Source organism: Thermobia domestica, chromosome 10 (genome assembly GCF_964235325.1).
Source record: "Thermobia domestica chromosome 10, izTheDome1.hap1.1, whole genome shotgun sequence".
NCBI lineage: Eukaryota > Metazoa > Arthropoda > Insecta > Zygentoma > Lepismatidae > Thermobia > Thermobia domestica.
Window position 1 is genome coordinate 102069840 of NC_137463.1, and position 25744 is coordinate 102095583.

At 36.3% G+C, this 25744-nt stretch overlaps 1 protein-coding gene across 2 annotated transcripts in view; it reads right to left on the reverse strand.

Annotated features, from left to right (window-relative positions):
- Positions 1–25744, reverse strand: part of LOC145662607 (phospholipid-transporting ATPase ABCA1-like) — a 1231974-nt gene that overhangs the window by 600479 nt on the left and 605751 nt on the right. For both annotated transcript variants that reach the window (XM_081728328.1, XM_081728326.1), the window contains one exon: positions 25440–25526. In XM_081728328.1, the coding sequence (XP_081584454.1) occupies positions 25440–25526 (87 nt within the window). The remainder of the gene's footprint in view (positions 1–25439; positions 25527–25744) is intronic.

A 25744-nucleotide genomic window follows, 5' to 3' on the forward strand; every position in this document is an offset into this window, starting at 1 on the left:
TCGTCATAACAAACAGGGTAAAATCCTTGAATGAAGAATCTAAAGTCATAGAAGGCCAAACTACACTAAATGGGATGAATGCGCAAGCAAATGAAGGTCAACACCCTATTACACCTCTTGAAAGACGGAATGACCTAGTCAAGGCGTCAACTTCGAGGCCAGATACGACACCATTGCTTCCAAAAACGGCTGAGATACAATATCAAGTCGACGGTCAGCTATCTTGTTACTCTCCGCAGGCTGTAAAATAAGGCTAATGTGTGTTCTTTTGTAAAATCACCAACAGAATTAATGCCTCCTCCAGTGCTACAAAGTCCACGAGTTGTGAATGAATTTGACAAGAGGCGAGGGAAGACAGTCATTGATACTTAATCCCCTTATAAGATAGAATTGGGGCAAGAAAAGAAGCAGAAAAAGCCAAGAAACAAGAAAAGAAAATCGAAAAGCTAAACTCTTTAAGAACCTTGACTCAAAACCTGTCAAAACCCAACACAGAAAGCCAGCCAAACGTAGAATTCGAGAGTTCAACATCAGATAAGGATGACGAGGAAAGTGACGAATCAAGTATCTTTTGTAATGAATGTATCAGATATGCCCAGTCAAAATCTAGAGAAGGTAGAATATAGTGTCTTAATTGTAAAGGAGGGCACACGAAGCTAGTAGCAATGCGGGCGAACATAATGACAATTTTGTTTGTGATTTTTGTTTTTAAGGTTAGACTTAACAAAATCTTGCCCTAAGGTTATTTTTTCTATGCTATTGGTCTAATATAGTCCACCCCTCTACATTTTCCGTGCTTTTTAATCTTACATATTTTTTCAATTGTATTCAGGGTTACTGTACTAGTTCTTGGAATAACTACATATTTTTCTTGTAAAAGAAAACGTTTTTATAATAATTTTTATGAACATCGTTTAGTCCGACCTTGTCGGATAAAAGCGGCTTCTTGCATACCCTTTAAAATATTTTGCTCTCGAATTTATTAGCTTTTTTTTCCACTGAAATAAACGGTTTTGTGTCAAAAACAAATCTATTTAGCATTTGAAAACCAATTCTAGCTATATAATCCAGATAGATGCTGAGGAGCAAGCAAAAATATCTTATGACCCGGTTTCGTCCGACTCTCCCCTACTAGTACTTCCAGTTTTGATAATGACCACCACAGAGCAAAAACGGCAAATATATATATATATATATATATATATATATATATATATATATATATATATATATATCGATTCAGCTTCAAAAGTAAATTTTATTTTTTACGAATATGCTTCTGTTGAAACCTTCAAGAGTGATTAAAATCTACGACTTCCAGTGTCTGCTTTGGTCTCATACTGAACAAACGATTTTCGTTTTACAGTTTTAATACTACAACAAGCTTTCAAAACATGGCATTCAATATTGAAACAAATCTATAATTTCTTGTTTCAATAAAGGGAAATGAGAGATGAAACCTGTTAAGTAATATATTTCTATCACTTACGTTCTTATTGGAGAGAGACACGATAAGATGATATATTTAATTAACACCGTGAACCGATCACAGGAAATCTTTTTTTCGCTTTCTATTGTCGTTATTGCGATAATGGTTGAAACAAAATATGGGTTATTTTTACAATGGTTTTGTTTCTTCTTTCTCACCACAACCATAGGTTGGTGGGCACATGGAAATTCTGAACTTCTCTCTTCCTTGGGAGAGCTGTTTTATACTTTGATGAGGTCTCTTCTTCGTAACTGCACTTCTGTTTAGAAAACATAATTACCGCGGAACCTACCTTTGAACACTGAATATATTCCGTAAAAACCCAACTCGATATATATTATCGTCTTTCACTGTGGAAATACATATTGAAGCGCAAGTACTAGTACGTTACTATATCTTTCAGTTCTAATAAAGTAGTATGGGTAGAAAAAATTAAATCTTTCAGTTTAACGTCCCAACATTATGCTCTATAGGCTAAGGAGGACAGATGATTAAGACAAGTGAGCGATGATAGAAGAATCGGTGGAATGAAAATATGGGAGGAACGGAAGTACCCTGAGAAAACTCACGGACATGATGTTGTCCACAAATTTACTTGGTCGGAGATCGAACAAGGGACGCCTACGCACCAGAAGTAAGCACTCTACCACTGGACCACCAAGTGCACCGAAATATGGGTGTAAATGATACGCTTTCATGATACACCGAGTTGATTCCAGAAACCAGCGTGACGCCATGTATTACCGCTTTTGTTCTCTGGCGATCTACACTGCAACCGGAAATATTCTATTTCTAAAACTTTTGGTGTAAATATGGGGCTAATGGGGGAATGAACCTATTCTTGGGATGCTAAATCGAATCCAGAAATTTACTAGAGCCTTTCTATTTCAAGTGTGTCCTTGGAAAATATGTGAAATATACTTCAGGCCCATTCCCGCCGCCCTCTTACGGAGAAAACCTGCTCTTTGGTTTGGGAAAAGAAGTGAATGGCCTCGCCTGTGTTGCAAATTTGTCATTCAGTCGTGTGGTCTTCGCGAGTGAAGATCGTAGACTGCTTAGAATCGCTAACAAGACAGTGCATAGCGAAGTCCGTGAAATGATTCATTGTGGCAACAACTGAAAGATCTCGGTCACAGTAACCTGTCCCTCCTGTTTCGAGGGAGGAGGGAAAATAAAAACCGACACCAGAGCCAGTAAGATTACACTTGAAATAGAAAGGCTTTACTGTATATCTCTTCTTAATATGTCTTACCGTTTCTGCTCTATGTAAATCAATATTGAAACCGTAAGTAATAGTAAGTTTCATTCGCTTATGATTCCGTGACATTCTGTGGGTTAGTATGGCACAGAGATGTTTTATGGCACAGTCCCGTCCGGATCTTCAATTGCTTTCATTATTGGGCCGAAAAATACATCCTTTCGCTGTAAATTTCCCACGTTTATGTTATCGTCAAATGTCAAATTCACCTGCAGATCATCTTCTTTAATCGGTAATGCATCTATTTCTATATCATCTTCTGTTGGTTTAATTGTTGTATTACGCGACAATACATCACTCGAGTTTTTGTCTCCCGGGATAATTTTGGTGTTGTTTGCAAATATTTCAAACATCGACAATCGGTCCGAAGTTCAAATTCTTTATTAAAAAAGTAGTAATTGAATGCTCTAAATGAGTCCACCACCGTCAGGATTTCCAACTCTACGATATGTTTTTGTTTTTCTTGTTGCCTCAACACTCTGCTATAATACGCCACAGGGGTCTACTCACCACTTTTTTGTTTTTGCTCCAATTGAAAGCATTGAGGCATCTGTGTACACCGTGTCTCCAGTTCTTCATGAAAAGGTGCTAAAAGTGGTGCCTCCAGCAATGCTTGTTTTGATTTTGAAAAACCCTCCTGGTGTTCATCTTTCCATACAAATTTATGGCCTTAATTCAGCAGTGGAGAAAACACTGCAGTAATTTCGGCATAATTTTTGCAAAACTTCCGGACATAATTTGTCAATCCAAGAAATGACTTTAATTCTTTGAGTGACTTCGGTGGTTTGAAAACTTTAATCGCTTGAATGATCTTCGGGCTAATTTCATATTTAGCGTCACTTACTACGTGGCCTAATGCTAAAACTTTTTCTTCTACAAATTTACATTTTTCTACTGATAGTTTTAGTCCGTAATGTCTTAGTCTCTGGAAAATGGACTTCAACACCACGACCATTTTCTCCTGTTCGTTCGTGTAAACCAGAATATCATCCATATAGTATGATACTAACTCTGGACTAACGTTCGCTAACGTCACTGCCATTATTTTCGTATAAACTGCGGGCGATTGCGAATATCCCATAGGGAGTACTTTGTATGTATACGCCCCAACGCCTGGGATATTGAAGGCTGTACAGTCACGTGACTCTTTTGTAATAGGCACCGTATGATATGCCGCCTTAATGTCCAAAGTTGAATAAAATTTATGGCCCCCCATACACGTTAAAATCTGGTGTATGGGCGGTAATCCGATACTGTGGTACCTAACATGCCGGTTCAACAAACGACAGTCCAAAACTGCCCTTATAGCTCCCGATGGCTTTTTAACAAATAACATGGGAGAATTATATGAACTATTCGACTCCTCTATGATGTTCTGTTTTAGCAATATGTTAATTTGTTCCTTTACTTTATCACGTAACGCTATCGGAATGAGATATTGCTGGCGTCTGAATGGAACTTTAGTCTCCAGCTCAATATGATGTTCTACATTTTTAACTCTCCCTAAATCATCTTCTCTCCACGCAAAAACATCATCAAAATCATAGCATAAATTTTCAATACTTTTCCTAATTTCAGGTTTAGTTTGACTACCACACTTTATTCGAGATTTATCAAAATTTTGTCGTGCTTCCAATATTTTGTCAATTTCTTCCTGTGATAACCCTTCTTCTCGCAATTCCTGCTCACTTTTGCACTCCTCAGCATATCCTAGCCTTAAATTGCGTATCAACATAACTGGTCTATTGGCTGGTTTAAGAATCTCTAATTTGTTATTTTCTTTAGATAACAACACTCGTGGTATAAAAATATTAAACTGTTTCTCTAAATCTCGATCGGGCTCTAATAAATATTCGTTACCATTCCACGAATTTACTAAATTTACTTCCACAACGGTTCGGCTCCTTGGCCTTAGTTTTACTTTATGAGCTAACATCCATTTTGGTTTCATGGAAAATTTCACCCCAATCGCTGCATTATCCGAAACGGAAATTGTGTCAACAGTAGTTTCCCTTCGTACTTGAGGTTTACCAAATCTTTGAACCAATAATTTATTATTTTCGTAGCCAATTTTGCAATTCTGCGCTCTCAAAAAATCATTCCCGATCAAAATTTGATACGGGAAATTCTTAATTGCCCGAAATGGTAAGTGAAAAGTCTGATTTGACACTCTAAATTTTACTATTGCTATCTTATTAATAACCAACACGTTTTGAGTGACGCCCTTAATTTTAGTTTCTTGTAGTATTACTCTTGCTGTAGGTGGAATCAATTTCTCGTCTATAATCGAAATTTGCGAACCGATATCTACTAACGCTTTCACTTCCCTATTTTCAATATCTACTGGAAAAATAAATCATATTATTTTCTTGACTGATTGAGGCTATTACTTCTCTAATTTTCCGTTTTTATACCCTATAAATGTGCCCCTCCCATTTACAGAAGTATTTAGTTTAAATTTTGATTGCCGACAGGTTGGTAAAATGTTGTCCCATTCACCTGAGTTGGAACATCTTGTACATATCTTGGTTGTTGTTCACTCTGTCCCAAATTATGACAACACATCTGACGAGAAAAATTACTGTTATGCCAATTCTTATTCGGTTTGCCCCGATTGTCTCTCCAAATATTGCCTCTATTTCCGCGATAATTATTCCGATAACTACCATTTCCTCTATAATTATTCCATCTATTTCCATTTCCATTTTGAGTTCTACTCTGATTATTCCAATATCTATTGTTATTCCCACGATATTGGTTTCTACCACGATTTCGAAAACCTCTGCTATTTTCATATCGTTGACTCCTATTTCCATTATTTTTACTCGTTTGTTTTTCATCATCCTTAACTTTTGTGGATAAAGTCAACTGGAATTCCTCGATTCTCTTTTCTATTTGCGCTAACTGAGATAAGCTTGGTGGTTCCTGTTTTACGTTTGTATCTAACTTGCCTCGCATTTCTCGTCTAAGAATCAATTTACCTTCATCTGAATCGCTATCCTCACTATCCGCCTGTTCCTTAACTTTCTTTACTAAGTCTTTTATAGTAATTTTACTTATCTCTCTTTTCAATCTCTTATCTATTTTACATTTGTTCTTTTCTATTCTCTGTAAGTCCTCTACAAACTTATCTATTAAAGAATAAGCATTTGTGCCGACTTTCTCCATATAATATGGTTGGAGACCACCAACAATAATACCTATCTTTTTCGCATCTGACATTTTAGAATCCAATCGTTCGCACATTACGAGCATGTCATATACATAATTATCGGTTCGTTCTCTTGGTGCAACCGTTCTCTTAATTTCTCTTCAATGTCCAAAGTGACATTTGTCTTAGTATATTCGGTAATTATTTGTCCGTGTAACTCTTTATAGGTAATCTCTGCTAAATTTTTCCGCTTAAGGAACAACTTAAGTCATTGTCGGCCCGTTCCACGAAATACACTAGGCAATAGTTCTTTTCTCTTCTCTTCACTCACGCTTGCCATATCACATGCATCATCGAATTCGTCGAAAAATCCGATGATGTCACTGTCTGATCGTAAATCAAACTTCGGTAGTTTATTAATATCCGCGTACACCGTCCCATTCGAAGCCATTTCTGTTTTATTTTCAACGTCTGATTCTTTTTCTTTATTATTAATATTATGAACTTTGTAACGTATATTAGCGTTTTCGTCGAAGAGAAAAAAAATGATTTGTGATGGAATTGAAATATTGTATATTGGATGTAAAGGTAGGAGTTCAGTAATACGACTTCTACTCACTAGATGCCCTTCCACTTCAGTTATAAGTGCTAGTTACGAGGGGTTCCCTCGAATGTCAAGAGATGGCAGCACTAGTGGCTGCAAGCGGTAGCTTGCTAGTGGAAGTGGACGGATGCTCGGCCACTTGAAGACTCGAAAGGGTAAGGGATAGTTGTAAGAGAGTAATATGGAAATTAATCTAAATTATATTTAGTGGGATTAACCTTAAAAATTATATTTGGAAACGCGTTTGGGAATTACCTGATGATTGACATGATGTTATATGAATTCAGTGGCTTTGAATATTGTGTTAACCGAATATTTAAAGAATAAGTATATGTGTGATCTTTTTTAATGTTGGTTTTGGTAAGTAGAGTGCAATATTCTACCTATTTGAAGAATTGGCCTGGAACTTGGTACTGTGTTGGGGAGTAAAGGGAGGACGAATTATTTAACCTCTTTTGGCAGTGTAAGGAGATTTGAAATTTATTCGCCCTCTCATTATTTTCCATTATAGTGCATAAGATCCCCAATTCTTTTGGTTTGGATCCCAATATATTGGTTCGGATTCCCATGCGGGTTCGGATCCCAATAATCATTGAGTATGGCAGAGCTTAACTTTTTTCAGAGCGCCTTATTAATGTTGGGATTTCACAGAGATGAGTATTCGGGTTAATACAAGAGTGGACGTATTACTAGTAATTCCTAACCTACCGGAAAGAAATATTGTAAATTTTGGGAAAGAAAAGAGTTCTTTTCAGTATTTGGGAACAGCAAGTCAATGTGTACCGAAAAAATTGGATCTTTGGAAGTAAAATTACTTTACGGGGAAATTAAATGCTTTACTATTTTGGATATTTATTGAATATTTGGAAAATTAGTGTTAATCTTTCGAGTTATTACTTGTTTATATGTTTTTGAAGAAGTTGGGAATTTAAAACAAATTACTTCGGGTTTTGGATATTTATTGTTATTGTTGGATATATATTGGTTTGTAATAAATTGTTCCAGTTGAAATTTGAGAGTTTTACCTTTATTTCCTGGTTACAAAATTAAGCTTAATCGCTACAAGGAAAAAAAGGGGATTTTAATTTTTCAGTGAATTTACTCTGCATGCCAAAACAAGAATTGGGGAAACGGCTATCCGTTAAAGTGTGCTTGTGATTGATTTGTATGCAGGTAAAGGGAGGAATTGTGTCTAGTGGTTAGGCAAGGTTTGGCTTTTACCTGTAGACAAGTTGATCGCGGGACCACGGTTGTATGTGTATGCATGCAACGTTACAACTTCTACAGATTCTACTCTTGTATTAAAACTAGTTTTCTGTCTGTTAACTAACTCTGTATTAAGATGTAAATTAGACGGAAAGTCCTCAGTAAATGACTGTGGCACCGGACTCGAGGGAAAATTGCTAACTGGACCTTCTTGAAATACTATTTTCGGCGTTTTTATACTTTGTATTATAGGTTTCTCGTTTATCTTTTTCTCCGGAGTTCTAACCTCAAATAAATTATCTATTTCTAATGAAATCCCTTTATTAGCCTTTTGTGCGCGAGTCTTAATAATTCCTGTATTTATTTATTATATCTATATAACTATTAATGTCTTATTTCTCTATATAACTAACACCACATAATACTAATTAACCTTAACCTCGTCTAAAAATAAAATAAAATAAAATGAAATACCACTAATATATTTCTATATCCATCACATCTTACACTTCTAAATCTTCCCGGAATCAAACTAAGGGTCGCTTTCACCATAGCAATGGTGATAAATTTAACAATATACAATTGTGAATCTCCCGGGAATCGAACCAAAAAACGCCTCCACCATGTCCATCGATTGTGTTTTTACGCCGTTCTCCGTTTGTGAACAACAAAAATTATTGTGTTCGGACGTACTCGTAGAATCTGCTGCATTCTCAATACGTTTAGTGATATCTTCTTGGTGTTCGTTATGCTGCTTGCTATTATTTACATCAGTATTTTGTGAAATAATCATTCCCTGCAAGTTGTGATCTGATTTACTGTGACTAACGTTTTCAAGAATAGTGTGTTTTAATATCATCGTGTGTTAATATGTGTGTGTTTTTTCGACTACTCTTGTTCACTCTTCTAAAGATTGGAACAGAGAGATAATGTTTACTAGGTGGATCTATCATAGGTCTTTCATATCCACTTTCAGAATTAGTCTCGCTTTTTGTACTAACCACTTTACATTTTTTACTATCTAATTTCCTTATATTTACTATTATATATGCTGTAACTATACTTATTACAACTACTAATATACCAAGTACGACAATCGCAAGGTAAAAGCATAACTCGCTTCTGTCCATTATCCCGATAATCTGTAATAAACAAACGAAAACTTTATTGACTTGATGATATAGTCAACTAATTATAGATACTTAAAATATTATTCCCTTATTTCTGTCTATCATTCATCAGAATGTAAAATTACAATTCGTTTATTGTACGATAGGCATTTTTCCTTTTGTTCTAACTTTTCATTGTATTTCCTTACGCGTATTTTAACGTTTTTGATACAATGTTTGCTGTAAATGAAAACAAAAATAATAACAAAATAAAATTAAAACATAAAATAATAGATTAAATATTTAAATTGCCTAGTGTATGCCTTTAAATCTTTATCTTTATTTAATCTATATCTTAAAAATTTTAAAAATAAAATTTATTTAACTCCAATCCCTCAACAATATATATCACTGCTGGTTTTAATAAAGTATTATAGGCAGAAGTAGTATCTTCTCTACTGATGCCAAGTCGATTCCTAAAATCAGCTTGACATCATGTATTACCGTTTTTGTTCTATAATGCTCAACCTTGCAACCGGAAATGCTACATTTCTATTACTTTTGGTATGAATATAGAATTAACGCAGAATAATTAATCATTGTTTAAACGTCCAACCGATTCCAAAGAACCGTTTCTCCATATACCTGACCGTTTTTGCCTTGACAGCTTTCGAGAGGCAGATAAGGAAACAGACGGGCAAATGGACATAGCTTTTCTATAAGACTTCCGACGTTTAATCATACCATTGCTCGGAAATTTAATGACATTAATAATAACGATCAGCAATATATATATATATATATACCAAGATAACTTTCGGATTCAATTGAAGTGCTGTATTATCTTTTTCAGCTTTGTTCTCAACGAAACCACAGCTTTGATTTAACGTCTGTTTGCTTAAATATTCGTAACATTTGTAATTACAAATGTAGCTTATTTCCGTCAGTAGCTTGCGCCTTCTTTCTTGCTCTTTACACCCCAAGGTTGGAAGCTACTGATTTACACAAAAGTTATGAAATTATCATTTCAAAAAGGGTAATTTGTAAAGATACATTTTACTGTATGATTTCATGTTCCCTAAGAGAATAAAAATAGGATAGTGAACATACATAATGTTTTCTTTTCAGCTATGACAATTCATAGAACACGATATCATAGAATATGACATCTTAATCAAATTTGAATGGAAGCGATTTGAAAAAAGTCACACAAAAAATGTTCTAACTCTCCTGATTGTTAGAACCACGTAAAAAAAATTTAAGACCTTTGTTCCTGAAGGGTTTGAACGCAAGAACGTTTCATTGACAAGCTTGTTACTTAAACCGCAAGATGATTTCTTACACTATACGAAATTTGCTGTTAACGCTCGTAACGTTTATCAACTGCACAGGTTTTCTGTTTAATATCAATTAGACTGCCTTTACGGCAAATAATTAGGAGTTATTCGAATGCATACACGTTTTGTTCACAAACTACATTTTATTTTACGTTACACTTATGTAAGCAGGTTGTATCATACAAATGAAATGTGTTGAAAAGATTACAAATGTTTTCATAGTTACGAGAGTAGATATGAAAACTCTATCGATGTAGAAATTTACTTGATTAAATCCTATAAAAGAAAATATGCTGTTTCTGTTTCAATTTCATCGCATTTCCATATTTCAATAATATTACACTTTTGCAATATATAGTCAAAAAATGTAAAATATAACGATTCATTGAATTAGAAGTGTAAAGTTTGTCATATAAACTCATAATTAAAATTAATGCCCTTCTTGTTTCAGCGTTTTCGAAACTTCGACTCTTAGGAAGATAAAAATACATATATAAGATCCACATCAAGAGCAATTGGTCATATGTTCTAGAGTTATTCAAAATATTACTTCTAAGGAGCAATTCTTATTACGTTTCGTCAATATATATAACATAAATCAAAGTTGTGTGTTTCATCATGAAATAAAATCAACTGAATAGTTTGAAATGCACTTTCGAATATAGTGCTTGGCTCGAGCTGCGTTTTCATCATGTCACTTTCCCTAAAATACGTATCTTTAAAGGAAATGGAAAGTAACCATATACGGAAATTAAATATTTCATAAGCCCCTCATATTACAAATATGAAGCTCGTTATATGTAATGCTCCAGAAGTTCCAAAAATTCCCTTTCTAATAGCGATTACTAAACAATTTCTTAATACAATTTCCCATTTTATATTTATAAAATGAGCGAAGTGTGGAAACGTTTGAGAAGTTTAAAATTTAACTTTTGAATATAATTAGCAACTGGTTCAACCTGATATATTTTAATAAGGTCGCCTTGATAGAAGAAAAAACATTGGGCGCAATCCTGGTGCGCACAAAGGCGGAAGTACGCGCTCAATACATATAAAATATACCATGAGACCACGATCTTTGTTGCATAAAATGACAAATATCAAGAAGTCTAAGAGCCGCAATTTTATTATATTTTAATTTTATATGACGATCTACTCAGTTAATATACACATCTTTAATACGCATCTTTAAGAAAGTAATGTGTTGTATATGTTAACGCTACTGGTTAATTCCACAATATAGATGCTGCCAAAAGATAAATAAATAAATTTTGTCAAGAAAAAGATCAGTTAAGTTCGTGCGTGTGCGAGATTTTCGTATATTTAAAATATAATTTTTGAATTTTATATGTGTACATTTATTCTTGTTGTTTAACTTAAAAATGATTACCGTTGTATATATGAGCCAGGGCCAGATTAACATACTCTGGCCCGTGAGCTATACTTTCGTAGTTGTTTTCTTCCCTGATGTCACAGAAAAGGAGTGTTAAGTAATATCATATATAATTCCAGTTACCGAATTTGAAGGTACTGTTATCTACTGTAACGTATTCAGAAAATCGTATCTGTTAATAATGCTGTTTTATATTTCAAAAATGGCAAAGTATGCTATAATCTGTAATGTAGAAACGCCTACGTGGAAATTTCCAATACAATAAATTACTTTATTCTGCAATATATGAGGCTGAAGCATGGAACTAAATTTTCCGTCTCTAGGTCGAATAATGCCACAGACTACAGTTTACTTAATCTAGGTGCTAATCCATGACTTGATAGAACACAGCCATGACTTGTTTAATGTAACCTCCAACAGTGTAAAAACGAAGACATGAAACGCAAATGTTATGTTTCCCGAACTCGGGAAAATAGTGGTGTCTCAAAGGATTCAGAAATTTAACACAGTAAACTTGGTTCCTGAGTTCGTCCGCGATATACCAGGGGCTTCATTGATTGGACGATTAGGGCGTAGAGTTCCTTTAAGCAGCGAGTCTATGTGGTACATGAACCTTCGGCTTAACATGGGATCTGAACCACATATTCTCCTACCAGGAATAGAACCCAGGTGTTCCACATCAGGGACGAGTACGCTAATCAAATATATAGGAGAGGACTCTCTGGAGAGAAAGATCGTTAGAGCCACTCTAGCTGACAGGACAACAACAGCCACTGCAATCACACTGCGCTAGCTACTATGTGGGCCTTAATACTAAATATTCGATTGTTGAAAGCAGGTTTATTTTACCGTGCTTTCTCCCAAAATTATTCCTGGTATCTGCTCATTGCAGAGAACATCTTTGATAGCGTCAGGAAAGAGTGCAGTGGAGAGACGAACACAGTGTGATGATATTCAACAATAAGAAATTTATTTTCACACAGTCACGGTAACCTGTGTATCCGTAAACGTGCAAATAGCTGGAGCGTTCAGCGTGTGTTGGTGCTTCAAATACTGGACTCACATTTGGTATTCATAAATGGGTTACAATGACGTAAACACTCTACTCGGCTATTGGTCTTAATTCGTCGAAATATGACTAGCGGTTCAATAATGAGGTCTTCAATTCTATTCTCCGATCTTACCTGGACATATTTGTGGCACTGCATTTTCTAGTGTCTTATATTAAAATGTGTATACAAACACCTGAAATAGCATGAACTTGGGAGCTTGAAGAACTCCTGATAGAATCTTGCATACGCTACTGACAAGGAAATTTCGAGAAAAAAGCACTCACCTGCACAGAAACTAAGGATGCCATTTGAAGGACCAATTCATACTGATTACTAGCTAATAAAATGCCTGTACGGTTGAGAACTGTTCGAGTGATTCTACTTGGAAGTTTATATGAAAAATGAGTATATGCGCATTTAAACGCGTTAAGTACAACCTTATTAGAAACGAATATTGACATACGAATTGAAATCTATCGGAGGTAACAGAAAAAAACTTTTTTGGAATAAATAACGGGTTTGTTTGTTAAAATGAGTCATTATACTATTCACAGTAATGATATATTAGAGATGAAATTAATCACTGTTGTTCTCTTGTGTGAAGAAATAAAGCAGGCAAAAGATTTCCTTGCACTGTGAATATTTTATGAGTGCAGTTGCGTTACATCCGTCAAGCGAACAGTTCGAATAGCCAAAGCGAAAAGCAAATTCAACAGGTGATTCAAAAGGTACATAGTATGTTCGGTAACCTGCCTTGCGGAACGCAAACTGGAATAATTCAATGTATTGCGGTGATCGGAACTGCTTCATTAGTATGGACACGAAATTTATTTGATTGTTTCGTTGGTACATCATAACGTCCGAATGCAGAAGTTTCATACTATGTACAAATGTCCTGCCGTAATTTTTGATTAGTCGGAATCCAAATACATCAAATGGTTGTAGAAATGGTGTGAAAATCGTACATTTAACGTTGAATCTCTCGAAAAGTTCTCTCAACCGTACAGGAAGCTTATTAGCTTGTTGTAATCAGCATGAATTCGTCTTACAAATGGCATGCTTATTTTCTCTGCAGGCGAGTGCTTTCTCCCGAACTTCCCTTGTGGACTCCAGCATCAGCACAAATTAATTTTTCAGGTGGCTATTTATTTGTTATGGTAGTATATATATATATATATATATATATATATATATATATATATATATATATATATATATATATATATATAATGAGGGTTGGAATTTTAAAAGCGGCTACTATTAATCCACCCATCCTCCTCAACAAACTTAAGCCATTGTAACTGACTTGATTTCTAAGATGAAGAAACTTCGTGGAATTATTTTCAAAACTGCTCAAGAGTTTCTACAGGCAGTAGACTGATGCATTAAGACTATCAACACAATAGGCGCTGCTACAGATATCTAATTTGACTTCCAAATAGCTTTCAACGGGTTATACACAATACTAATGACTACACTGATGTACTGTAAACCTTTATAAGATGTATCTGTTTTGTATCAGTGATAAATAAATAGTTTATATCTTACTAACAAATAAATACATGAAATCTGACATCGTAGAATACTAATTATTGAACTAAGGCAAAGGAATTGTATTTAGCAGAGCAACAGAGTGGTGTATTCATAATGAAAACTTTCCGGTTTCAAATCCTACTTGGGAAATAGCATTTTTTTGAGTTAAATGTTGAAGAGGAAATATTATTTTATCTTGTAGTTCTATACAGAGAAGTTAGGATGCTCGAGAACTAGAAAATTAAGATACATATATTAAAATTAAAAAGAAAGGTAAATTACATTATTATATTATTGATTTTAATCATATTTGCACCTCTCAATTTTGAAAGTTCAGAATTTTAGATCCCCCTGCTCCTTTCTCACTTCCCTTGTAAATCGAGTATAGTTATTTAGTAAATCAAATAGCTGTTATAGATGGTATGTATAATCCTTTCTTTCTCTTCTCCTACTTCATTTCTGAAGATAAATGTTTTGACAAACATACTACAGAGTCTAGTTTTAAACTAAAATATCTACCCAGTTACTTATACATATTGTAGTGTTTGCTTTAACGTATACACAACAAATCGAGAAACTGACAATCAGAATCTTTTTCAAATGTGATATTGCACTGATGCTGCCAATCGGAGTCTTAACAACATAGACTTCTTCATTATTTGTATTCAAAACAATAACTCTATCACAGATTCCTATACATCCTGCTCTTTCTAGACGTAAATTTTGATCACATACTCTGCAAGGTGATGTAAAAGCGCTTTTGATCGTGATAATACCATAGATCACGATGACTATAGATTTAACTAGAAATGTGCTAAGGACAAGGCTCTCTGGTCAACTTTACTGAACGGTGACCAAACAATTGAGTTATGGAACACATCAAACGTGAATCCATTAAATGTACAAGAAGATGGTTTAAGAATAAAGAATAAAGAATTAAGAATAAATGTTAAAGGTGAAAAATGAAGGTTGATTTTTTTAATGGCTGGAGAAATTTGAAGCAATGTTGCCATCTCTTGGGACATTAAGAATTTCTGCTAACCGTATGGACATAGGGACGTACTTAAATCGGTAGGAAACGTAGGGACTTTTAAAACATTTAATAAGAGACAACAAATTGCAATTAACCAACATACTAGTAACATTAATTGCTAATTGTCACTATATTTCACATTATACTAAAAAAAATTGTAATTGTACCTGACTTATCAACCCTTATTTCAAACGATTCAGATTCTAATTTTCAAAAAGACGGAAAAAATTACGCAAGAATTTTAGTTGACTATAATGAATGTACTCTAATGTGAGTGGCACAAAAACAAAGGAGACATACAGAATAGGTCTAGCTTCCTTGACAAGAGATAAATAATACTGTTGCAAACGGTAATATTTTCTTAGTGTGAGCCTGCCATCGATGTTGGTAACAGGAAAGCCAGAGACCATATCAGATTAAGAAACCTCAGAAAAAAGGAATTTATTGCCACCATTATGATTGTAATAATACTCCTAGATATAGATCCAATGTAAGAGAAGTTTGAAATAGAATCAAACACCGGAATTCTCGAAAGAATGCATTGAGTATATTTAGTAACTTCTACACAAACAAGATTACTTTTATTCAACCTAAAACAATAAGAAAAATATCCATCACAGTCTAACATAGTCGAACATATTTCTAAACAGGTTCAAACATATAGTGATTCATCTCTATCAAAATCTAATCGATTGGCATACGAAATATTCTGAGACCTATTTATATCTCCCAGTCAAAAAACAAACCAAATTCATGTGTGGAATTTAACTGTGAATGTTGCTACCATCCGTTTGAGACCTATATGTTTGCAATTAACTATTATATTTTTTGAATTTTATTCTCTTGAAATACTTCAATAGTTTTATTTCACATGTATATTAAAATTTTGCTTTTCAAGTTACGATTTTCGTTCCTGGTATTTAAAAAATCTATACAAGTATCAAACATTACAAACAAAAGAATTGCTCATACCCTATTTTCTTAAAATATATGGGAATTACAACTGCTTGCAGTTCACAGATCGTCATCCAGTCATGTGAGTTAAAGCACCAATTAGGTGAATGTATTTCGTATCTGTGTAGTAGCATGAGTTCCACCAGCAATAAGACCTCAAAAAAGACCCTACAATGTGCCTTAAGTCTTTAACGTGACCTGCACGTCACTAATTCTTTCAGTATAAACCACATGTATTATTCCCACGCCTTCCTACGCGTACATATCGTTGGCTGACAAAATTGTGTCTTTTCGATTAGTGTATAAAGCAGTCAAGTTGGAGCTAAACATTACAACTGTGCATTTGCTTCAATATAGTAAAGTTTCTCCACAAAATATACTTTTACTGCAATCAGTGGCGGCTAATGTTAGTGTTGCAGCGTTGCGCAAGACCAAAGTATTTCAAGAAAAAAATATTATTATCAATAGTAGTAAAGAACAGAAAAATACTTTTTAATACTTGCATATATACACTTTAAATAACATATTCTTTTACTTCTGTAACTGTTCGTTCCGTTAATCCTTTTTAAAAAGCGAAAAATAATCCGTCACAGAGTATCTACTTTATATTGTGTTGCAGCGAGCATACAACGACCAGATTCCTTCAGCGCGGCAATTGGAGCGAATGTTAAGTCTCCTTCCCCTTATCTCAGAAGTTAAAGGGACTGGTCGTTGCAGTGCTTCTGCAACACAGCACGGCTCCCAGTGAACGAGAAGGTTTTTCGCGCTAAATAAGATTTCTGAATTTTATTTCACTAGCAATTAACAAGTGGCATTTGTTTTTATGCATTCATATTTTCAAATTACAGGACCATACTGAAGCAAATGAATATAATGACAATTAAAAAAGTGATTGCAGAATTACAAAATAAGAAAGAAAATATCTTGTAGAGCAGAAAGCAAAGTAGACCCGCATTTACAAGTTAATTCTTAGCTTAAATTGATAATGAAGGCTTCTTCCACAGTACGTTGTGATTCAAATATTAATAAGTCAGTATGTAGAATCTCCCCCTCCCACTGTGGATAGCCTAATATTTTAGTATATACATATTTCTTTTATAAAATATTTTATACTCTTGATAATTTCCACATAAAACTGTATGATGGGAAACGCCACATTGAATTTGGGACTAGTTAGCAATGTTCAGGGACGTAGCCACGAGGGGTGTCCAACGGGTCCGGACCTCCCAAAAATTTCGAAACTTGACTAACATTTGTAGCCTTTCCTAACGAACTATACTTGTTTAACAGAGAAGCGATTGATGTAGGCTAAATATTTTATTTTACGCCTCATCATGTACTCTCTCTCTTCTTAAAAGCAATCGTTCTATCACTTTTTGCTGAGAATATAGGTGACAGTTATTACTTATCGTCTTTTCGGATGCAGAATAAGAAAGGTATATATTGCACAGATGTATCGAACCCCTCCCAACACACATTTCTGGGTGTAGAACAGGCAGTGTTGTTTCTTTTGATGTTCTTCGACTTTTACCTTCTGTTAGATATACATGCTGACCCTACATCTGGCTGGTTTCGAGGTTTCCTTTCCAGAACATATGACATTGATAAGCATTGTTTCGCCTCATGTGGAAGTATATTGTGTTCATCGTGCATTGCGTAGCAACCAAGACGGATGATTTGAAATGTAGTTTTTTCTTTTACGCACACGTGTGTGTGTTGATATATGAATATGTGACATTCGGAATTCATATACCAGTACCTCTTTTGTATCACTGTTTTGGTTTTAGTTTATTAAATTTAATTTTATTGTGTGTGCTTTAATTCTATAAATAACCTACAAATTATGAATGAATTGTATACCGTGACTTCTGAAAATAACTTACAAAAAACATTGACCAGCTTTCAACTGAGGAAAAACTTTCAATTAAGGCTTCGACAAAACAAAGGACAATTCAGGAGAGTGTTCGAAAAAAAAACCAGTTTAAATTTACAGGATGTTTTATGACAGTAATGTTGTTTGCACTAGATACAGTTCCTCAATTTATTTTACATTTTCCTGGATAAACTGTGAATAAAGTGTGTTCAATGGACATTTTTATAACACTAATCTCTGTTACGAACTCTCTTCAGTCAACGCTGAAGAGGAATTCGGATCACTGTCTGGGACTGAGTTTGCTAGAATGAATCGTTCGCAATAATCTAGAAAAAATACTTAGTGAATCTACAAAGCTTATTAAATTAATATTAACTGTACCTATGGCGTCAGCAAAGGACGAAAAGTATTTTTCTACATGAAAAAGAATTGACACTTTCAAGGAATTGAATATCGCATAAAAGGTTATCACTATTGGTTATACTTTCCATCGAAAAAGACCTGACAATAAGAATACCAGAGTTCAACCAGCATGTATTAGACAGATTTGCTCCAGTCAAAGAGAGGAGAATGAACTTACTAATTAATTAAATGATTAATCGGATAAAATTTTCTGCATTTTTTAATTTTTTAAAAACACAATTTTATTTATTTCCACATGTCACATAGGATTTGCATCTAAAGTTATGCTGAGTAGTCAATGAGTCCACTTTATATCTTCTGTCTCTCATCGTTCGTACTGCAACACCCGAAACCACAATCCACCGGCCGCCACTGACTGCAATGTGTGTTTGATAAAGAAAAAAGAGAATGAACAGCGTTTTACTAACCTATAAGCTTGGATAAAAAACAGTGCGACGAAGTGAAACTTTGACGACAAGTGATAAACTATATTGTTAGCTATAAAATACTTGTGCAATCTTAGATCACCTTTTCTGAGTGATATGTATCGTTTATTAAAATCTGCATATTTTACGAATAATTACAGTTCAATGCTAGCTTGCGTTAACATTCAATTCCGTTAACCATATGAAGTTTTACTGTAGGAACAACGCAACCGGTAGCTGTTGTATCCGTGGGACATGCCTAATGAGCCATTACAGTACAATAGTGCAACCACAACACAATACTGCGATGCTTTCATTAAATTATCATGGTAGAAAGAAAGTTTAATTAATAAGCAGAATTAGCACAAAACTAATAAAATAAATTGAAAGATCAAGGTGATTAATAAACTGTTATAATAGGAGATTAGAAAATAATCGTATAAACATTTGTTTAAGTATATGCTCATAAAGTCTGCGAGTATGATAGAAAGTGGATATCTGACCTGTACAACAACAATGTACGAAAAAAAAATAATGGAAGCGAGAATAAGCACCATAGTGTGTGACAAAACCCACATTAATGCCTAGGAAAGCTATCCCATGCGTTTGGTAGGATTGGACTTATTTTTTTACGTTGCATAACGTTCTAGCAGTTAATTTAATTTATATGTTTTAAGAAAGAAGAAACAGAAACACACTCTATGGCACGTACCCAATATTTTCTAAGTTCACTTTCGGTTAACAAAAAGAGCGTCCAATAGGAAAATGTCCAATTCAATAAGTCCGGATTGAGTTCGACGCTTCTGCTATGTAAAATTACCTTTTTAAAGTAGTAGATAGAGGAATTTAGCACACGGGATGTTTATCTATATTATAAAAGAGAACGTACAAATCCTTTGTTCCCTCATAACGCTAATACGGCTGAACCAATTTCTTTTATTTTTGGGGGGTTATTAGGATTTGGACCCTAGATGGTTTTTATCATATCACTTTAATTTTTAATTACCAGTGTCTTGAGATAAGTGACCATTCAAGTGTCCATACGTACAAATCCTTTGTTATTAGTTCATCATAGGTATAAAAATAAACGTATGTATATGCAACCCGCATGGCCGTGTCACTCGGCGGGTTAACATAAATGACAGGCGCTATAATGTTAAAATTTACTGCAATTTGAAAGCGAAAAAGTAAAAATTATCTAAGTAACAAAGTTTATTGCGTTCCGGGGTGACCGCAGCGAAGCGGGGTGAACGCTGCTAGTCTATATTATAAAAGAGAACGTACAAAACCTTTGTTCCCTCATCACGCTAATACGGCTGAACCAATTTCTTTTATTTTTGGGGGGTTATTAGGATTTGGACCCTAGATGGTTTTTATCATATCACTTTAATTTTTAATTACCAGTGTCTTGAGATAATTGACCATTCAAGTGTCCATACGTACAAATCCTTTGTTATTAGTTCATCATAGGTAAAAATAAACGTATTTATATGCAACCCGCATGACCGTGTCACTCGGCGGGTTAACATAAATGACAGGCGCTATAATGTTAACATTTACTGCAATTTGAAAGCGAAAAAGTAAAAATTATCTAAGTAACAAAGTTTATTGCGTTCCGGGGTGGCCGCAGCGAAGCGGGGTGAACGCTGCTAGTCTCCCATAACCTTTTATTATAAAAGTCTTGTCATAGAACACATAAAGTCACTACAATTGTGGTCCGAAGACCGATACAAAGTTCTTTATGTAGTTTGTATAAGTAGGTGTTCCAAGGCCCAGGTAGCCAAGGGAAGGACACCACACAGCTCCACGCAAGCTAAGTGGTAATGGTTTGGTAATTCTCAATGCTCCAGGCAAGCAAAGGCAGGTTGAGGTCTGGAAGAGCTCCAAGCAAGCTACGACAGAAGTTGAGTTCCCAGAGTTCCAGGCAAGGTAATTGGGCAGGAGACCTCAGAGCTCCAGGCAAGCTAACGAGGAAACGGTCTTAAATGTAAACAACCGATTTGGCTGGGGTCGGGATATGTGTTACGGGAGACCAAAGTAGGAGACACGTATTTTGGCGTTTGGGCCCATACGCAGAAATTTCCGAAATACGGGGCCCCAAAGTGGCCCTACATGCTATAACTAGGAAGCGAATGACGTTACTTGTACACAACCGATTTGGCTGGAGTCCGGGTATGTGTTATGGAAGACCAAAGTAGGACACACGTATTTTGACGTTTGGGCCCAAACGTAGAAATTTCCGAAATACAGGGCCCCTAAGTGGCCCTACATGCTATAACTAGGAAGCGAATGACGTTACTTGTATACAACCGATTTGGCTGGGGTCTGGATATGTGTTACGAGAGACCAAAGTAGGAGACACGTATTTTGGCGTTTGGGCCCATACGCATAAATTTCCAAAATACAGGGCCCCTAAGTGGCCCTACATGCTATAACTAGGAAGCGAATGACTTTACTTGTACACAACCGATTTGGCTGGGGTCTGGATATGTGTTACGGAAGATCAAAGTAGGAAACACGTATTTTGGCGTTTGAGCCCATACGTAGAAATTTCCGAAATACAGGGCCCCTAAGTGGCCCTACATGCTATAACTAAGAAGCGAATGACTTTACTTGTATACAACCGATTTGGCTGGGGTCTGGATGTGTGTTAGGAGAGACCAAAGTAGGAGACACGTATTTTGGCGTTTGGGCCCATACGCAGAAATTTCCGAAATACAGGGCCCCTAAGTGGCCCTACATGCTATAACTAGGAAGCGAATGACGTTACTTGTACATAACCGATTTGGCTGGGGTCCGGATATGTGTTACGGAAGACCAAAGTAGGAAACACGTATTTTGGCGTTTGGGCCCATACGCAGAAATTTCCGAAATACAGGGTCCCTAAGTGGCCCTACATGCTATAACTAGGAAGCGAATGACTTTACGTGCATACAACCGATTTGGCTGGGGTCTGGATATGTGTTACGAGAGACCAAAGTAGGAGACACGTATTTTGTTGTTTGGACCCATACGCAGAAATTTCCGAAATACGGGGCACAAAGTGGCCCTACATGCTATAACTAGGAAGCGAATGACGTTACTTGTATACAACCGATTTGGGTGGGGTCCGGACATGTGTTACAGAAGGCCAAAGTAGGAGACACGTATTTTGTTGTTTGGACCCATACGCAGAAATTTCCGAAATACGGGGCACAAAGTGGCCCTACATGCTATAACTAGGAAGCGAATGACTTTACTTGTACACAACAGATTTGGCTGGGGTCGGGATATGTGTTACGAGAGACCAAAGTAGGAGACACGTATTTTGGCGTTTGGGCCCATACGCAGAAATTTCAGAAATACCGGCCCCCAAAGTGGCCCTACATGCTATTTCGGGGCCCCGTATTTCAGAAATTTCTGCGTATGGACCGAAAAGCGAAAATACGTGTCTCGTATTTTGGTCTCCCGTAACACATATCCGGACCCCAGCCAAATCGGTTGTGTACAAGTAACGTCATTCGCGTCCTAGTTATAGGATGTAGAGCCACTTTGGGGCCCCGTTTTCGGAAATTTCTGCGTATGGGCCCAAACGCCAAAATACGTGTCTCCTACTTTGGCCTCCCGTAGCACATATCCGGACCACAGTCAAATAGGTTTTGTACAATTAACGTCATTCGCTTCCTAGTTATAGCATGTAGGGCCAGTTTGTGCCCCGTATTTCGGAAACTTCTGCGTATGGGCCCAAACAACAAAATACGTGTCTCCTACTTTGGTCTCCTGTAACATATATCCAGACCCCAGCCAAATCGGTTGTGTACAAGTAACGTCATTCGCTTCCTAGTTATGGCAAGTAGGATCACTTTGGGGCCCCGTATTTCGGAAATTTCTGCGTATGGGCCGAAAAGCCAAAATACGTGTCTCCTACTTTGGTCTCCTGTAACATATATCCGGACCCCCGCCAAATCGGTTGTGTACAAGTAACGTCATTCGCTTCCTAGTTATAGCATGTAGGGCCACTTTGGGGCCCCGTATTTAAGAAATTTTTGCGTATGGGCCCAAACGTCAAAATACGTGTTTCCTACTTTGATCTTCCGTAACACATATCCAGACCCCAGCCAAATCGGTTGTTTACACTTAAGACCGTTTCCTCGTAATAGGATTGTGTTAGGCTAGATCCCTCAGAGCTCCAGCCAAGCTGAGAGACCAGGAATAAAACACTGAAACTGATGTCGATGAAGGTCTTAAAGATTGTTTTATACCTTCTTCTGCACAACAGTGGCGGTAGTGTTCCTCTCCTGTCTTCTGCTTGCTTGTAGTAGTTGTAGTAAGAGAGCATGTAGTTTTCTTTACAAACAAGAAGCACGTGGTGGTGTTTACAAATATAGGCCACGTGTACGATATCACTATATATATATATATATATATATATATATATATATATATATATATATATATATATATATATGTCTGTGTGTGTGTGTTTGTGTGTGTATGTGTGTGCTAAACAAATTTGGTGGGGAAGTACTCAATAGCCTAGGAATAAACATCACTATATCAGGTGACTGGGCTCTTCAAGGACAGGATCGGTTTGGCAACAAAGGCTGTGTTGCACAGCTTTGCACGTTGAAGACTTCTGAGCACGGTTCCCACGGCTTGTCAAAAGTTACTATTTATCATAAGAAGCGTAAGTAAGAGTTTAAAGTCACGCAATTATACAGGGTTATTCTTTATAGAGTTTACAAGTTCAATCAGTTATAATTCTTTATTGGAACCACATACAATCTTGATTTATATGTCATTATACTGCAAACCATTTCAAGTTTGACTCACATAGTAGCAGTTGCGGAGTTGACCACACCCGCCGCCACCGGTCAGTCATTGCAAATACAGACTTTGCAGACTTTTACTGATGCGGAAAGAGCTAAGTACGTGTTTTGGTTCGAAGAAACGAAATCAGCAACGAGTGTACAGCATAAGTTTCGCACACAATACGGTAAGGAACCACTCAGCAGACCAACAGTGTACAAATGGCACCAATCATTTGTTGAAACAGGTTGTTCTGTGGGACACACAAAGGTTCCAGGGAGTCCACCCGTGACTGACGATTTGGTGGTGGAAGCAGTTAAGGAGAGTTTTGTCCGCGGTCCTCGAAAATCTACACGACGTGCATCTGAAGAAACTGGTATCCCTCGGACACTGTTTGGCGTGTATTGCTTAGACGTTTGTGCATGAAGCCATACAGACTGTCCTTGGTTCAGGCACTGAGTGAACCGGATAAACATACCCGACATGAATTCATTGTTAGCATGTTGGATCGTATTAGGGTGATGAGTCATTTTTCAAGAATGTGGTATTCAGTGACGAATCAACTTTTCCCCTTTCCGGCTAAGTTAACACACACAATTGTCGTATTTGGGGCACGGAAAATCCACATGCGCACATGAAGCTGGATCGTGACAGCCCCAAAGTGAACGTGTTTTGCGCTGTTCCCGGAGCAAAGCTGTATGCACCATTCTTCTTTGCTGAGAACACCATCACCGGCATCGCCTATCTTGATATGCTCCAGAACTTAATTGTTCCACAGTTAGGTGAAGATGATCACGATGGCCGCTTATGGTGGTAACAAGATGACGCCCCACCGCACTACCTGATAGACGTAAGGGTATTTCTTGGTCAGCGTTTCCCAGATAAGTGGATAGATCGTGGTGGACCAATTGTGTGGCCGCGACGGCCTGCAGATTATTCGCCATTTGACTTGAAACTTCATATCAATGAAATGAAATGAAACTTCATATCCCAGCCATCGAGGACGTTACCTCCGAAAAGCTGGCTACTGTTTGGCAATAAATCGGCTTTCGTTGGTATGTGTCCAGGATGACCGCGGGTGCACACATTGAGCCATAATGGATTTGAAAATGAAATGAAATGAAATTTTTGTGTTTAACGTCCCATGGTTATGCCGGTTAGGCTAAAGGAGACGGTGGTTATGAGAAATGAATGAAATGGTGGATGACGAAAGTGGGAGGAAACGGGAGAACCCCTAGGAAACCCACGCAACGATGTGTTTCCACCACAAAGTTTACTTGGCGGGAGCAGTGTTTGAACCCGAGATCCCGTGAACCAGAGGTGAACGCTCTAGCACTGAGCCACCGCGGCCCGATCAGAATGGATGTGTCACAAAAAAAAAAACTTGAAGTGTTTTGCAGTATAATGACATATAAACCAAGTCTTATGTGGTTCTAATCAGGAATTATAACTGATTAAAGTTGTAAACCGTATAAAGAATCACCCTGTATATTCATATTTTCGTAATGCAACTCAAGTACACTTACATTCTTTTCTCTGTAATTGAACAAATCACTGTCAGCAAGAGAAAAAAATCCACACAACCTGTTAATTGTATGGAAGTCGTTGAATCCATTGTCGGTTCAAAATTGCAATTCAATGATACATTCAGTATACTACTCATCAAATGATTCATCAAGTTATCTAGCTCATCTTCTGATAAGAAATGATGTACTGAACTACATTCTTGAAGCGAAAAGTGAAGTTACTTAATTTATTATTATCGTGGAGCATTTTCTATCGAACAAATACTAGCTTAAAATTAAAATTCAGTAGTTGTAAATGCAAATTACCGACTAATACTTCTTCCTCCTTAGCTTCTCCACACCAGTACTGTTTAGTAAGCGGAAAATACCAAGGTTGAGGAATTCCATACTCTCCTGCAAGAGATAGTTCGTCCAAATAAATAAGTGTTATTTTTTAAATTAGGATACGATACGGATCGTAGAGCTAAAATCAATAAATGTATTATAGGAATAACACTATGAAAATTATCTATTTTAGAGAAGTGCTGAGCTATTTTCTTCTTAAACATGAGAAAAACGTCCAGTGTTACTAAACAGAAAAGCTTATTCTTACTTGCCCATACAATATTCAT